Below are 17,234 nucleotides of genomic sequence, written 5' to 3'. Positions count from 1 at the left end.
CATTAGCATAGCGTTGAGGAGCAGAGTAATAGCAAAATATGCATTGTGCTGGTGTGTGAGCTCGGGTGTTTCTATGACTGTAACGTTGTTCTAATCTCCCCCCCCCACCCCCCCTCCACAGGAAGTGTATCATAGTGGACGTAGAGACAGGTAGAGAGAGGTAGAGAGAGGAAGAGGTAGAGAGAGGAAAGCTATGGCCAAAGCATTGTTAACAGTGATTAATGAATAGTACCCACCATCATGGCAAACAGGCATATATGGCATACCATGAAAGATACTGAATAAAAATTGAACATCCTACATCTTCACACTCGCATAGCTGGGGTTAAGGCGTCAGGTGAAGTGTGTTCAGTTATTTGGGTTTGTTTCTGGGTGCCACCCTGCAGACTAATACCCAGTGTACCCAGCAATGCACTGTATGCGTGACACAGAAGGCGAGTCCTGGGTTTCAGGTTTAAATGTGTGAATGGAGTACAAATTTTTAAAGATCTCAGCACAGTATTGGTTCACTTACCTTTTGTCACGCATCATGATATGATGGTTGTCAGGTGTTTCTTGAATGTGATATGAATTTGTAATGGAACGGTCTGCCCCCCCCCCCCCCCCCTCTCTCTCTCTCTCTCCCTCTTTCCCGCCACCCCACAGGTGGCGTTAGGAACGGTCACCAATGTGGAAGAGGCCGTGAAGTGGCTGAGCTACACCTACCTGTACGTGCGCATGAGGGCCAACCCTTTGGCCTACGGCATCAACCACAAGGCCTACCAGGTACAGCGCACCTTTCTGCTTCACGAGATGCCAGACAGGGCCCACTCTGACAGCACACCTCTGACTTAACCTCTCATTAACCTTACGGCCTGCCAGGTAGGAAACACCTGTCACCTGTAACGCTTACCCTCCGAGCACCAGGACTGAATGCTGCTAGTCTCTCAGGGGCACCCGGCCACGCTTGGCCAACCACATCTCTCACTTTCCACCTTCTCGTACCCGCGAGGTACAGCAGTCGCAGGGCGTCATTCACCTTTGACCTTTCACGCGTCGTCACCTGGCAGCTTCCCGCCCATGCCCCTGCCTCTCCACCCCCCGAGGAGTACAAATATTTATCCTGTCGCTCTCTCCCCTCCCGGAGTCGCGGGCCCCTTGACTTTGTGGAGGAAGGCTGACCCAACAAGGAAACGGGTTGCCATTGTCCCTTCAGACTCTCCCCTGCTGCTTTAATTTATTATCTTTCTGTCCGTCTCTCGCTCGTAGATTTATTGTCTTTCTGACAACCGTGTGCACCCCCTCCCCCTCCCCCACCCCCTCTTCACGAACTGAGGGAAAGTTTTTCAGGCTCCCAGACGCTATTTAGGGCCCTCATTGCTTTGCTTCCTAATATGGACATACAGTGTAGTACTGTAGTGCTACTGCTGCCGTCTGCTGGGAAGGAGTCCTTCACCTAATCTTCTCTTTCCTCCAACAGGTGTTGATAGGAGGCTAACAGCAGTATTAGTCTGTTTTAGCAGTAGCTTTGAGTGCACCTTGAATCTAAACAGGAATGTGTCTATAAGAATCCAGAAGACTGAGCAGAGGAATTCGGCGCAGCGTGATGGCTCTGGGTAACTCTGCCGTTGTGCTCTGCTTCAAACCCAGATGGACCCGGGTCTGGAGCTGTACCGGAAGGAGCTGGTGGTGGAGTCGGGCCGCAAGCTGGACAAGGCCCGCATGATCCGCTTCGAGGAGCGGACCGGATACTTCTCCTCCACAGACCTGGGCAGAACCGCCAGCCACTTCTACATCAGATACAACACTATAGAGGTATGATACACACCCCAGTCAGACCTGTCGGGATGTCATAGGTCATGCACAGCACTATATGGATGGGTTAATACACCTGTATCAAAGACAACATAACAGGGTACAGTATGTACCCCTCTGTAGGAGAAACAACACTGTCGAGGTATGATATACACCTCAGTCAGCTACCAAGATGTGATATATCACACATAAAATTATGTAGGTATATTTATACACCTCTATCAAACACAATGCAATAGATTACAATATATAAATGTCTATATCAGATACAACACAGTAGTGTTATGATCAGTAGTCACTGTTGTTTTCTCTGCCAACCTCCCACCAACAATGAAGACATTCAACGAGCTGTTCGACGCCCAGAAGACGGAGGCAGACATCCTGAGCATTGTGTCCAAGGCGGAGGAGTTCGAGCAGGTCAAGGTGAGAGGCCACTGCTGATGACTGGCAGCTGAGAACCCCTGCTCTGAGAGTCAGCTCTGAAACACCCCACCCCACCCTTCCCCGCTGAAATAGATAATAAGCATGTTCTCATGCGTGTGTGTGTGTGTGTGTGTCAGGTTATAATCGCACACTGCTGCATGCAGTACACTATCCACACCTCGTCTCTGTTTTATAAACTTTGAATTAACTCACGGATCCGTCTATTTTACTCTCATCCACAATATCAGATTAAACATTAAAATCTCATTAACTTCGGTGCTGAAAGGGGGGCTGTTAACCCGTTATGGGGACGGTCGGACTGTTAGACAGCCGGCTCTCAACACACCACAACCACTCTCATCTCTGAATTCTCATCTCTGCGATTTGACACATCGCAGCTGAGAGTGTTTTGGTGTATTTATTGCTCTGATTACTGGTCATTCAGTTTCTGTTTTGAAAGTGTGGATGGTTTATTAAACAAAATGCACTATGCATTCATAAAAATATTCAGATTTGATAGAGGAAAGGTACTTATTGCTGCAATCTCATTACTTAGTCCATCTGCTCAGATGAGGTCTGTATCATCCATTGTAGTTCATTGAATGTATAAATATGTCAGTTGTTAGTCAGATGCTGTAACTGATGTATTGATAAAAGGTATTTGATGTTGATCACTTCTGATTATGATTGTTGACCATGATTGAATTTACTCAGGGTATTTGATCACAGTGCATTATTTATTTTCCTGGCAAACAGAATAGCTTTAGTAATATATATTATCCATTAGTACGGGTAGGCATTTGTTATAAATGTGTCTTATAATTGCTGAGAATTTTTGAATGTGGTTGGCTGTGACAGTTTGACCAGGATGTTTGGCCTGACGTTGTTGATGAATGCGCTGTGTGTCAGTAATTGTGATTGACAGGTGCGCTGTCACTGCGCTGATTAGTGTAATGGCCGGTGTGTGATTGACGTGTCGGCAGGTGCGTGAGGAGGAGATGGAGGAGCTGGAGCAGCTGCTGCACAGCTACTGCGAGCTGCCCGTGGCGGGAGGCGTGGAGAACGGCTACGGCAAGATCAACATCCTGCTGCAGTCCTACATCGGCCGCGGGGAGGTGGACAGCTTCTCGCTGATCTCCGACCTGTCCTACGTGGCTCAGGTGAGACGCCACCTGGGGCTGTTGGAGCAGGTGATTTAGCAGGGCTTGTGTGAAAGGCATGTGACTCCTGCACAGCGTCCCTAAGCATTGCTGAGGACGAGTAGCCTGAATGCGCTTTACGGTAGTGTGTGTGTGCATGTAGATGCGCATGTGCGTGTGCATGTGTGTGCGCGCGCGCGTGCGTGCGTGCGTGCATGCGTGTGTGTGTGTGAGAGAGTGTGTGTGTGTCTGTGTCTGTGTGAGTATATGTGTGTGTGTGTGTGTGCGTGTGTGTGTGTGTGTGTGTGTGTGTGTGTGTGTGTGTGAGTGCGTGAGTGTGTGAGTATATGTGTGTGTGTGTGAGTGTGTGTGTGTGTGTGTGAGTGTGAGTGAGTGTGTGTGTGTGAGTATGTGTGTGTGTGTGTGTGTGTGTGTGTGTGTGTGTGAGTGAGTGTGTGTGTGTGTGTCTGTGTGAGTATATGTGAGCATGTGTGTGAGTATATGTGTGTGTGCACGTACGCGTGCATGCATGCGTGCGTGTGTGTGTGTGAGAGAGAGAGAGGCACTGAATGCTCTCTCTGAAGGCTGCCTTGATGAGCAGAGTCGCTCAGAGCTCTCATCAGGGTGTCGTGGTTACAGCAGGTCTGTGCTCCTCTGGAGCTCCCGGCCTGTCCGTCACCCGACAGCCTGACCCGGCAGCTCCGCGAGCTCTCCTCCGCTGACCGTACGCAGGTGCGCCCCCATCAGGTTGCACAGGGAGGCGCGCCGGTGGCCGAGGCGTCTGCAGCCTCGCACACGCAGCCGGGCCGGTCCGAGCCCCAGGTGAACCCTGGCTTCAGAGGGGACGTCCTTCCTGCAGCGTGTCTCAGCACGGTTCACGCATAGAGTAAGCTACGGCACAGTTCAAACGGGTGCTTTTGGCAAGAGCCCATTTTGCCGTAGTTTATTTGTAGTTTGCGTGATCTGTTTCCCTCTATGTCTCTCTTTGTGTCTGTCTCCCATTTTAACTCATCCCAGACACGGGTCCCTCAGCACCCCACTTTCACACAGTGAAAGACCGCTTTTTCCCAGTCATCAGACTGATCCCAAGTCAGTAATGTTTGTTTGAGGGGATCCAGACATCATGTACTCAGGTTACCCCTGACAAAAGGGGTGGGTAGAGTATAAAGCCCATCAAAAACAGATAAATGATAAATGACATAAAATATAAATACATAATTATATATATTTATGTACATGTATACACACACACACACACACACACACATACATTCATACATACGTACATACATATAGCCCTCCTAAGGCAGGACATGTGGTATGCATCTCAATACAGAATTTTAAAACAATGGGCATTATTTATTATAGATTTATAATTATGTTATAACAGATGATATCATAGATATCATTCTTCTTTTGTAAATCTTTTTTCCCCCCTTTTTTCCCCACAAATGGATTTTGTTCACTGCTGTAATTGATCTCTTATGACCATCAATTCATATTCTGTGGATTTATGTTTATTAAAATCAAATTATACGGTAAGTCCAGATATTTCGATTTTAGATGGTACATATTTTACATTAGCTGAGAGCCAGGATTCCTCTGTGTACGTTTTTTTTTTTTTCCTCTCCTCTGCCATATCATTTCCCATCCTCTGGTCAACCTATTTATCCCTGATTTCCCGCAGTAACCGGTTCCATGTGTTTAAATATTTGAAATAGTTCTGACAAATTCCCTCTTTGCTCCTAATGCGCCTGATTTCAGATGTGTCCCAGGGACTCTGAAGCTGTTGCCATTGTGGAAAAAAAGAATATATACATGCATCTGATTCCAAATCCAGACTCGCAGGCCTTCCCCTCCCCCTGACCGCGACCGCAAGCCGTCCGAGCTCTCCGACCGCAACCACAGTGCTCGGAGCCCCTTGTACTTTTCAAACGGTTTAACAACTGTCCGAGGGGCTGTCCGTGCCACCACCCCCCCACTGCCTTTGAACAAAGCGGCCTGAAAGAAAAAGATGAAGCAGCTGAAAGCTGGAGGGTAAAATATGACCGAGTTCAGAGGTTCGCCGTTGGTTTCGTGTTCGTTCCTGTGACCGTCGTTACCACAGGGACTGGTGTTGAATCGCTGCGGTGAAGAACGTTTGATATTTAGCTCTGGTTTGCCAGGTTGTTTTCATAAGGAACTGTAACTCTGCTCCACATACTGTCACCCCGCGTGTCCACCCCCTCCCCCGTGAAGAATATCAGGCAGGGACCCCCCCCCCCGCCACATACACACAAACACACACAAACACGTGGGAGCTTGTTCTGCATGTGACCAGGACCTAGCTCCACATTACATGCAATTAAACCAAGACCTGACTACAGCGCATTAACTTTTTTAAAGTTTGTGTGTGTTAACGGCACTGTTGCAAGGTGCATGTGATCTACTCACCAGCTGCCCTGAGAAATTGAACACAGGTATGCTGCCAACACGTACTGCGGTTAACCTTTCAGGACCTGGCAGAATTCTAGAATTCTTAAGTCTTTTCAAGGGACGTAGGTATGTTAGTAAAAGAACAATATCTCAAGAACAAAGCAACATTTATAATTGGAAGATGTATGTTTTGAACAGGGAGCAATTACTCATTTAGTTCAGTCATTTTACTTGGATACCATTCTAGCCACAGATCTTATCAACAAATCTGAGTTATTGTGATGATCGAGTTTTGCAGTGAGGATGATCTGAGAAGGTGACATTATCAGCTTGGTAGTTAAGCCACTAAAGCAGTTCACTAGCACTATCAAACACCTTTTTTTTTACTTGTTTGCCCTTATCATTTCCCTTTTGTGCCGTGATTTGTGAATACAGAAGTTCCCATCATCCTCCTCAGTCTGTGGCTGGCCACAGCCGTTACGGAATTCTCTGGGGCGATCTTAAACACGCGGCTTGCAAAGACTTTGTTGTTTTTTTCGTGGCTGCACAGGTGGCCCCCAGTGTGGAAAATAACATGGGTGAGAGGTAAGGACAGCTGTGGCGAGAGCTTTTTCCTGGAGATGCAGTCCTTTCCTTGACACACAGTTGAGCCTGAAATTGCCTTGTGATTGAGGTTCCATCTCCGATCAATGACGGCCTCGCGCCCCCCATCTCCCACAGATCTCCCCGCTAAGACCTTACTAATCGATAAGACCCGATCAATCTATCGCAGCTGACCCTCACCGCATCTGCTCCCTTTTTTCTCCCCCCCCTCCCGCAGAACGCCGCCCGGATCGTGCGGGCGCTCTTCGAGATCGCCCTGCGGAAGCGGTGGCCCGCCATGACGTACCGGCTGCTGAACCTGTGCAAGGTGATTGACAAGCGGCTCTGGGGCTGGGCCAACCCCCTGCGGCAGTTCTCCGTCCTGCCCGGCTCGGTGCTGTCCAAGCTGGAGGAGAGGAAGCTGACCATCGACAAGCTGAAGGACATGAGGAAGGACGAGATAGGTGTGTGTGTGTGTGGGAGAAACCAGACATAACCAATACACCGCTATATGTCTGAGGTGATGAGTCTCTGAGTTTGTCTCAAAACCAGAGGAGTGATTGTTCTGCACTGGTGGAAGCAATACAGTCTGCCTATTAAGATGTGAATTTGTTTCTTTATCGTTTCCAGCAGCCGTAAGATGCAGCCATAATGCATGCACATGAAACAAATCAGTGTTTATGTTTTCTGATGTGTGTGTTTCGTACTGCAGCGCTCATAACAATTTTTCAACACCACCAGATTTTGTAAAAGTCCAACAATGCCTTAAATCAGTGACCAACAAAGTCACCTCACAGTGGACATTTTGAATGTGTTCTGTGGTTTAGTACAGGTGTAGAGATTCTGAGGATTTATGCCGATGTCGTCCGATGCAGGTCACATGCTGCACCACGTGAACATCGGGTTAAAGGTCAAGCAGTGCGTCCACCAGATTCCTTCCATCCTGATGGAGGCCAGCATCCAGCCAATCACGCGCACCGTCCTGCGGGTGCGGCTCACTGTCATGCCGGACTTCAGGTGGAACGACCAGGTAATCCCCCTCACTGTGACTTCCCGAGGCGATCGTGTCCCAGAATGTCACTGCAGGCTGGGCCGTGGTGCCTCAAGGGGAAGGGGCGTGGCACTCTGTCCTGTGGCGGGCGCTCTGCCCAGGTCACTCCATGTGGCTGACGGTTCGAGGAAGCAGGAAGGCCTGCTTTTGCTCATAGACAAGGGTCATAAAGAAGAACCTTTACCCCCCTCCCCTCTGTACAACAGAATCTGTGCAGGGTGGGGGCAGCGGTGGTTGGTGATTTGGGAGGGGGCACAGTGAGACCCCCCCCCTCCCCCCATCATGGGACCAGGGGCTTTGTGTTTCAGGGGATAAGTGGGGGGGGGGGGGGGGGGTGCTTCAGGAGGATTCTCTCCGACCTGGATAGATCTGAAGCGGCAGCAGATGGGTAAGAGCCATTGACCTGCTGCTGTCTGTCCTGATCTGTCCCTCACTCATGCATACTAACACACGCATACGCGTGCGGGCGCACACTCCCCGGCCTTCTGCTCCTCTTGTCTCCACGCCGTCTCTACATGGTGGTCTTTGAGGCTCCTAAAGGCTTAATCTGCCCGGTCCCGCCCCCCTTTTTAAGAGCACAAAGGCGGCTCACCCCACAGGGGTAAGGCATTCCTCAGCGTGTTCGGGGATGTGGGAGGGGGATTGTCATTGCATGGAGGAGTGTTGGGATGGCACAGCATCTGTGTATTCTTTCTTTTGTGCTTCCTTTTGATCAGGAGATATAAGGGTTTGCTTTCAATAACAGCACACAGGAATTATATTGATGTGTAGAAGACCCAGTCGTTTGGTCGCCAGTGTACCACGTTTCTCATACACTAGGCACCATATGTGTCTTTTGTGGGGTGTTTTTTGTTGTTGTTTGCCGATGAAGTTACAACAGTTTGGTATTGGTTTAATTATGCTCATGTCATCAGTTTAGTCAAGGAGCTGTGAAGGTCATGGACAAAATTTTTATGGAACCATAGTACATGCTTTGAGGCATCCTTCAGGCTGAAAAATTCTTTCTAATGTCTGAATCCAATCTCCCCCCCAAACCCACATAGTCACACACACACACACACACACACACATTCACATGGGCGTGCACACACACACACACACACACACACACACACACACACACACACACATTCACATGGGCGTGCACACACACACACACACACACACACACACACACACATTCACATGGGTGCACACACACACACACACACACACATTCACATGGGCGTGCACACACACACACACACACACACACACACATTCACATGGGTGCACACACACACACACACACATTCACATGGGCGCGCACACACACACACACACACACACACACACACATTCACATGGGTGCACACACACACACACACACACACATTCACATGGGCGCGCACACACACACACATTCACATGGGTACACACACATTCACATGGGCACGCACACACACACGCACACACACGGACACACACGGACACACATTCACATGGGCGCGCACACACACACACACACATTCACATGGGCGCGCACACACACGCACACACACGGACACACACGGACACACACGCTGCGGTGCAATAACCCAAAAACCTTACCCAGCAGCCAAGCATACATAGCCTAGAACAGCCCATTTATGATTTGAAAACACAGCATGTCAAATAGGTTGAGCAGATCTGCAGTCTGACTGCTTGTGGTTGCAGAGAATCACAACACAACCAGTGTTCCCCCAGCACTGCAATAGCATAATGCGCAACGCCCACTGACCGACACACAGTGACGGAATTAATACGATCTAGTTGTGTGTGTATGAATGAATACACAGGTGTGACTGAGAGAAATAAATGTTTGTGTGCATGTCTGCTTGTGCATGTGTGTGAATACAATACATTATGTTTGAATTTTGTGTTTAATTTAATTTTGTGGTATATTTAGTTTATATGTGTAAGTATGTATCTGTATATTTAGGTTTGTCTGTGTCACTCTGTGTGTGTGTGTGTGTGTGTGTGTGTGTGTGTGTGAGAGAGAGTGTGTGTAGGTCTGTCTCTGCACAGTAACTGTCAGTGTTTGTGTAAGTATACAGCGGCAGGTCTGTCTGTGTTACTGTGCCTCGTATGACCGGGCTCCGGAGGCCAGGAGAACGATGACGCTCAGGGTCCTGTTTGCTTTGGCTGGGCTTGGGGACAGCGCCCGGGGGTCCGCGTTAGTGGGCGCGCAAAACACACACACAGACGCGGGATTAGAGGACAGGCCTGGCGCGACGTGAATCCCGGAGAGGAAACTGCGCTGTGTTTGAAAATAAACCATGCGCCGGTGCCTCCTTGCAGGGCCCACGCCGTCTGAGGAGAGGGGGAGCGGGAGAGCGAGAGGGAGAGGTGGAGAGCGAGAGGGAGAGGGGGAGAGCGAGAGGGAGAGGGAGAGCGAGAGGGAGCAGGAGAGGGAGAGGGAGAGAGAGAGATATAGAGAGAGAGACAGAGAGACTTCCTTCCCTCTGTTTTTACACACCGCCTCATCTGTTTACGGTTCCCACACCGGCCAATTACAGCCTGATAAACATGGCAGGGGAGCGCTTAACTAAGCTCCTTAAATATCTCTGCTGAAAATTCATGAATGTGCCGCAGTTCCTCGCCGCGGTTATAGCTCGGTGTTATGACTCTGTTATTGTTATTGCTGGAATGATTAAAAGTAGACTTTATTAATCTTTCGGAACGGGAGCTGATGACCTGTCAGCTCTTAATAGTTGCGAAAATGGCAGGAGTTACAGCATCGTCCCGTACGGAGGGCTATTCCTGATATTCGAACGGAATCCCGCCTATAGGAGCCCCATTGTTGCTGGTGTGAGCGACGATGTTGAACACGAAGATAAATGTTTGTGTCCGATTAGTAATGCATGTTCTATTCATGGGAGAGAGGAAACGCAATACTCTCAGCTTACCAGCAACGGCACACAATGTGACACACACACACACACACACACACACACACACACAGCATAAAAATGAAATGTTGCATTATTGCAGGGGCTGACAGTGTGGTCACTCTCAAATAAAACACTTTTTCTTAATTAGAATAATGTGTCATATTTAATGACATTATTGCTTCTTCACCAACAGTACTTTTATCCTCACCCCAGTGCGCTTCATTGCACAGTAATAGGTCATGCATGCAGTTAATTGCAGTTCTTTACTGTCCGGTTGTATCATATGATTGATTCTGAGAATAAAAGGGATGTTACTTTTTTATGGCGTTGCATTTTTTTGGTATTTACTGTCCAGAGGAGACTCTGTGGTGAGTGCATATCGAGAACACACCTGGGTTTCTTTCCTTTTCCCCCTAAGCAGAGATGCATTTTTGATATATGAGAGGAGAAGAGATGTATTTTTAAGACATTATTCGGTGTTTGTGGAAACTCCAAGTCCCATAAAAGCGTCTCACCCGGTTACCCGGTCGCTGCGCAGACGGCAGCTCGGAAAGTCATTACGGCCGCCCCGGCGGAGCGGGCCCGAGGCCCACGCTTCCTCTTCCCGGACGGCGGCTGTGTAGTTCAGCCAGCCCAGAATCTCACAACGAGACAGGCCTGGGCTCCCGAAAAAGGCAGCGGGACGAGGCTGTGTGGGATGGGGTTGGGGGGATGCCGTTGGGTGAAGGGTGAAGGCCGCCGCCCACTTGGCCTTCTGGGATAGGAAGGGAACGTGTTGGCTTTTATTATCCCTCGTCAGAGTTTTGATGGGTAGCTGCCTGTCCGGGGGAGTGTCACAGTGCTCCTGAGCGAATTGGGGCCTGCCCCCCTCCCCAACAATCGCCACTACCCCCCACATTTCAGCTTTTCGAGATGGAATAATCCACGTCGCACATTCCCCATCCAGCTCTCAAGATGGAGTAATCCACATTACACATTCCCCAACCGGAGAATCTGAATTCCTGACATTTTCTCCAGGCTCGCATGTGCAGGTCTTGCCAGGATTGAAGAACCAAACACAGCTCCAAGCACAAACACAGGGCTGGCTCCAAATGGCGTAGCCTGTGTACTGTTGGCACAAGTGCTGAGTTAGCTGAATTTTCATGTAAGCTGAAACTAAACCGATGGCCTGTGAGTCGGAAGTGCTGATGGATTTTTGGAGGTGGCTTTGGCTACTCTGTTAATATCAGCATTCAGTTCATCCATGCATCTTCTGCATGTCAGTAATGTCTCTCCCTCTCTTTTTTCCCTTTCACCCCCCTTTCTGTGTGTCCCATTACCATTTGTACCTTCAAAGTCTCGGGCCGCAGTGTAGCGTAATGGTAAGGAGCAGGACTCATTACCGAAAGGTTGCGGGTTCAATTTCCAGCTGGGGCACTGCTATTGTACCCTTGGGCAAGGTACTTAACCCAGAATTGCCTCAGTAAATATCCAGCTGTATAAATGGGTAACGTAAAAAAAAAAAAAAAAATGTAACCTATGTAAGTCGCTCTGGATAAGAGCGTGTTAAATGCCAATAATGTAATGTAATGTCCCCGTCTGTTCCTCTGTCCTCTCAGGTCCATGGGTCAGTAGGAGAGCCCTGGTGGCTCTGGGTTGAAGACCCCATCAACGACCACATCTACCACTCCGAGTACTTCCTGCTGCAGAAGAAACAGGTGCGCCGCCGAAAGCGCCGTCCGGTTTTCCTCGTGCCTTCCTCCTCGCTGTCGTTTCACCCGCCGCTCTCTGGCTCCCCCAGGTGGTGGCGGGCGAGCCGCAGCAGGTGGTCTTCACCATCCCCATCTTCGAGCCCATGCCCTCTCAGTACTACATCCGCGCTGTGTCTGACCGCTGGCTCGGCTCCGAGGCCGTCTGCATCATCAACTTCCAGCACCTGATACTGCCGGAGAGGCACCCGCCGCACACAGGTAGGGCGGCTCCCTCCGCGCGCCCGGGCCGTCCGCTCTACACCCACTCCCCCGTCTCACACAAGAAAAGCACCTCATGTCCGAGTCCTGCTCCATAACTCAAACCGGTACAGCACACCTGCAATACGCTCATCTCCTACAGGTAAAGCACACCCTTGACACGCACCTTAACCCCGCTTCACTCAAGCAAAGCACACTGCTACACCTGTTCCTCATCTGGCAGAAGCAGTACCTCCTGCCACTCAGCTGATGCCCTCCTGTCACACACATCAGACACCTGCTCCTTAACTCACACAGGTACAGCACACCTTTCCCTCAGCTGTCACGAATAAAGCGCACCCTTCACGCACCCTCTGTTACTGGAATGACTAACACTTGCTGCTCACATGTAACTCAACACATCCCCATCACACAGCCTGACACCCTATGTACCAACAGCGTGTACGCTCGTCATACCTGCCGCAAAACACTCTTTCAGCTCTTGATCACCGCACACGCGCACACACCTCCTTGAAAGGTCAAAGCTCACACATCGCTTATTCATAACATGCATATTTCGCACTGTATATGTCACGAACAACTTTTACAACCAGCAATCTCTGCTCACACCTCTCTAGCACCTTTGGCAAAGGAGTCACCCGCCATACACAGGTCCTACTCTACCCAATCCCTAAATGACCTTAAACCTGCCCCATGTCCCTAAATATCTGTGTCAAACACAGCGGGCTGATTGAAAGGCACACAAACAGCTAATTAGAAAGTGCTAACAACGCCAAAGGGAGAAATCCAGGACACATTAACTCCTGCTTTTCCATTAGCATCTAAACAGCTACTAGAATATCCTGAATGGGACTTTTCCACTCTGATTATACAGCTGTGTGTGTGTGTGAATTAGGGCTCAGAATTCATTTTCCCATCCCGTAACAACCTTCCATTACCATTACAGGTGTGTAAAGGGGTGTTAAAACCCTTCCTGTGACTTTCCCCTGCCCTTTCAGAGTTGGTCTTACATTCTGTATTGTATTGCCCAAACATTTTCAAGCAGTTTTGTCTTAACGGTCTCACTGACGTTGCTCCGACGTTGTCCCGACGTTTCTGTTACGTCGCCAGAGCTGCTGGACCTGCAGCCGCTGCCCGTGACGGCCCTTGGGAACCGGGAGTACGAGAGCCTGTACAAGTTCACCCACTTCAACCCCATCCAGACGCAGATCTTCCACACGCTCTACCACACCGACACCAACGTCCTGCTGGGGGCGCCCACGGGCTCCGGCAAGACCGTCGCCGCGGAGATGGCCATCTTCCGCGTCTTCAACACATACCCCGGCGCCAAGGTGGCCGCACAACCCCCTGTAGTCGCCTCTGTAGTACAGCTCACCACACATCTGAAGCATTAAGCTTACTAGTCCTGTGTTTTTGTTTTGACTCCATACTATTTTTATATGGAATCTTAATATTTGTGTTCCCTTTACGTCAGTCCTGATTGAATTAAGAGAGTCTCTTATGATGTTGATGTTGGGGTACCTGGTAGGTGTGACTGGTAGTGCACTTACTGTGCTGGTCTCCACGTTGACCATCATTTCTGTCTTCCAAAAGTGATTTTAGACTAGATAAGTACATCTGTGAATATATTTCCTAAAATACAATAGTATTCACAGTGCAGAATTGATCCTTAAGGCGGAGATCTGCCACATTTTGTGGACAGTTATATTTGGACTCACACACTCTGATTGGCAGGTGGTGTATATCGCCCCTCTGAAAGCACTGGTCCGAGAGCGAATCGAGGACTGGAAGATCAGGATCGAAGAGAAGCTCGGGAAGAAGTGAGTCCCACGCCGTGTGTGTGTGTATGTGTGTGTATGTGTGTGTGTGTGTGTGTGTGTGTGTGTGTGTGTGTGTGTGTGTGTGTGTGTGTGTGTGTGTGTATGTATGTTTGTGTGTGTGTGTGTGTGTGTGTGTGTGTGTGTGTGTGTGTGTGTGAGTGTGTGTGTGTGTGTGTGTGCATGCCTATCTGTGTGTGTGTGTGTGTGTGTGTGTGTGTGTGTGAGAGAGAGTGATTGCATGGCTGTCTGTGTGAGATTTTTTTAAACACATGCACAAATGCATCAACTCCAGAAAATGTGTGTGCGCCTGCATGGGGCCCTATTTGAAATTACACACTGTGGGCTCTCCCAGGGTGGTGGAGCTGACGGGCGACGTCACCCCAGACATGCGGGCGATCGGCCAGGCCGACCTCATCGTGACCACACCGGAGAAGTGGGACGGGGTCAGCCGCAGCTGGCAGAACCGCAGCTACGTCCAGAAAGTGGCCATCCTCATCATCGACGAGATTCACCTGCTGGGTAGGACCCACTTAAAATGTGTCTCTGTGTGTGTGTGTGTGTGTGTGTGTGTGTGTGTGTGTGTGTGTGTGTGTGTGTGTGTGTATTAATGTCAAGGCCCGACCCGATGCCTGACTTGATTGGGCTGTCTCCATAGGGGAAGACAGAGGTCCGGTTCTAGAAGTGATCGTGTCCAGGACCAACTTCATCTCCTCTCACACCAATAAGAGTGTGCGTGTGGTGGGCCTGTCCACCGCTCTGGCCAATGCCCGCGACCTGGCTGACTGGCTGGGCATCGGACAGGTGAGATCGCCATGGCAACAGGCACACACCCACAATGCCCACGTGAGAGAGGTGCGAAGAGGGGTTAGCTTTCTTTCTGCGTGCTGTTAAACATTATACACCTGAACACCTGGCCCTGATCATTGGCCTTGGGCATAACTGACTTTTAGCCTTCATGCGGTTTGTTTCCAAAGAGATTCACCCCCTCAAAACATTAAATATGTTTCCTCTTCCATCTTTCCTGCTTATATTTACAGTAAATGCATGTGGACGGCTCTTTCACTCATGGAATATCTGTCAGCTATCCATCCATAAAATGTTAGAGCTGAACTTGCACTCGGTGGTTTGTTTTTCTTTGCCTTTCGTCGGTTGCTTTACCCTCTCATGCTTTCAGTCGATGGAGAGAGCATAAAGGAAGGAGTTATTAGGCGAAATTGGTGTGTTGTCCAGGGAATTTACGTTTTCGCTAATGGGCAGAGTCGTGTTTCAGAGGAAACGCGCTCGGCCGGTTTCCACAGCCATCAGAAATCCTCCCGACGTGGAGCGGAACGACTGCACGGTCTCATCAGAGTACAGCGGAGAAAAGAGCCCTCCCTCTCTGTTTTTTTATATGAATTTATCTGCTCTCTCCATCACTCTGGAAATAGTAGCCATGGGTACACTGTGTTTTGTTTGCAGAGGACGAGAAGGCTCAACGATATATCATTCCGGACAGAAGTGACTTTGACTAGTCGTGGAGAGCCTGTTTGTAGGGATGAAACGCTGAAATCTCTCGTCTGTCTGCCTGTGTCTTACTGTCAGTCAGTGTGCATATCCAGATATCTGTCTGTGTCTGGATAGAACATCCAGAAAATCTCCCTCAGAGAGACTGTGCCTTTGTGGGCTTGGCTGTTGTACAGTTTTTTTTTTCCCCAGCAAACCACATATTTATTAGAGCTTTCTAATAGAGCTTTTTAAATGTGGTGATACTGCTCTGCTTTAAGTAAAGTTATGGGGATGGGGGTTTTCTAGATCCTTCTTTTCTGTGTAGTCCTATTGTAGTCTGTCCGCTGCTCGAGTATTCCCAGCACCAAAGCAGCTGTATTGTACATACATGCCGTCAGACTGTAGGATGAGGTCTGTGGTGGAGATGAGGTCCATGGAAGGTCCTCCAGCACAAGCACAGAACCCATTGACAGGGGAGTGGGGTAGCCAGTGCTGCAAGTGTTATCAGTGGGAGAGAGGAGCCCATGTTTAAAGGCCCCGATGCTCCAGAGCTACAGGTCCAGCCACCTGTAAACCGTGTACAGTACCAGTCAGAAGTGGACACGACTTTTACTCTTTTACTATTTTCCACATTTTTGCATAATAGCAAGGACATCAAAACTATGAAGTTACACAAATTGAATTATGCAGTGACCAAAAAAGTGTTCAACAAATCAAAACTATCTTATAATTTAGTTTCTTCAAAGTAGCCAAAAAATATTTTTTTTAAATACATTTTTTAGGAAAGAAATTCATACATAGGCATCAGCTTCGCTACAATTATATATTATATAGTTGTCTAAAAACAAATTTCAAGCATTTAAGTATAATTCTTTAGATGAAAATGCCTTTGAATGCATGTTTCCCATTATCCTAGTCAGGTGTGTCCAAACTTCTGACTAGTACTGTACTGGATTTGCTTGGTTGTAACTGCAACGAGGCCTTTTCAGGAATGGAGAGGAAGTGTGTCTGCACACTTTAGAGCATTACAGTCGAGTCACCATGTGCGTTTATAGGAAAATGGATTTCTATTTCTGTAAAAGAATAGTAGAAGGGACATGAAACATGGAACTTAATGTACATGTATCATAGATTTGCAGTGTTGGAAAGGTTTAAAAATGAGTTATGAAATAATATATATCGTGTGTGTGTGTCTGTGTGTCTATGTATGTGTGTGGGTGTGGGGGTCTGTGTGCGCGCGTGAGTGTGGGGGTGTGCGGGCGTGACTGTGGGGGTGTGCGCGCGTGAGTGTGGGGGTGTGTGCGCGCGCGCGCGTGTGTGTGTGTGTGTGTGTGTGTGTGTGTGTGTGGGTGTGTGTGTTTGTGTCTGTGTATGTGTGTCTATGTATGTATGGGTGTGTGTGTGTGTGTATGTGTGTGTGTTTGTGTCTGTGTATGTGTGTCTATGTATGTATGTGTGTGGGTGTGGGGGTCTGTGTGCGTGCGTGTGTGTGGGGGTGGGGGTGTGTGTGTGTGTGTGTGTGTGTGTGTGTGTGTGTGTGGGTGTGTGTGTCTGCGTCTGTGTATGTGTGTCTATGTATGTATGTGTGTGTGTGGGGGTGTGTGTGTGTGTGTGTGTAATGCACACAGTCTTCCATCATTCCATCCTCTTACGTAATGTTTCAT

General features: G+C 48.9%; 1 protein-coding gene across 1 annotated transcript in view; it reads left to right on the top strand.

Moving 5' to 3' along the window:
- ascc3 (activating signal cointegrator 1 complex subunit 3) overlaps window positions 1-17,234 on the top strand; it is a 195,927-nt gene that overhangs the window by 138,970 nt on the left and 39,723 nt on the right. Inside the window, exons 17-28 of the mRNA XM_036538487.1 lie at window positions 646-765; window positions 1,630-1,794; window positions 2,131-2,217; window positions 3,201-3,377; window positions 6,592-6,817; window positions 7,229-7,383; window positions 11,915-12,013; window positions 12,097-12,265; window positions 13,376-13,596; window positions 14,000-14,085; window positions 14,438-14,604; window positions 14,741-14,886. Coding sequence (XP_036394380.1) covers window positions 646-765; window positions 1,630-1,794; window positions 2,131-2,217; window positions 3,201-3,377; window positions 6,592-6,817; window positions 7,229-7,383; window positions 11,915-12,013; window positions 12,097-12,265; window positions 13,376-13,596; window positions 14,000-14,085; window positions 14,438-14,604; window positions 14,741-14,886 — 1,818 coding nt within the window. The remainder of the gene's footprint in view (window positions 1-645; window positions 766-1,629; window positions 1,795-2,130; window positions 2,218-3,200; window positions 3,378-6,591; window positions 6,818-7,228; window positions 7,384-11,914; window positions 12,014-12,096; window positions 12,266-13,375; window positions 13,597-13,999; window positions 14,086-14,437; window positions 14,605-14,740; window positions 14,887-17,234) is intronic.

The sequence above is a fragment of the Megalops cyprinoides genome, chromosome 10 (genome assembly GCF_013368585.1).
Source record: "Megalops cyprinoides isolate fMegCyp1 chromosome 10, fMegCyp1.pri, whole genome shotgun sequence".
NCBI lineage: Eukaryota > Metazoa > Chordata > Actinopteri > Elopiformes > Megalopidae > Megalops > Megalops cyprinoides.
The sequence above is the reverse complement of the archived record's forward strand: the minus strand, read 5'-3'. Positions and strand labels throughout refer to the sequence as shown.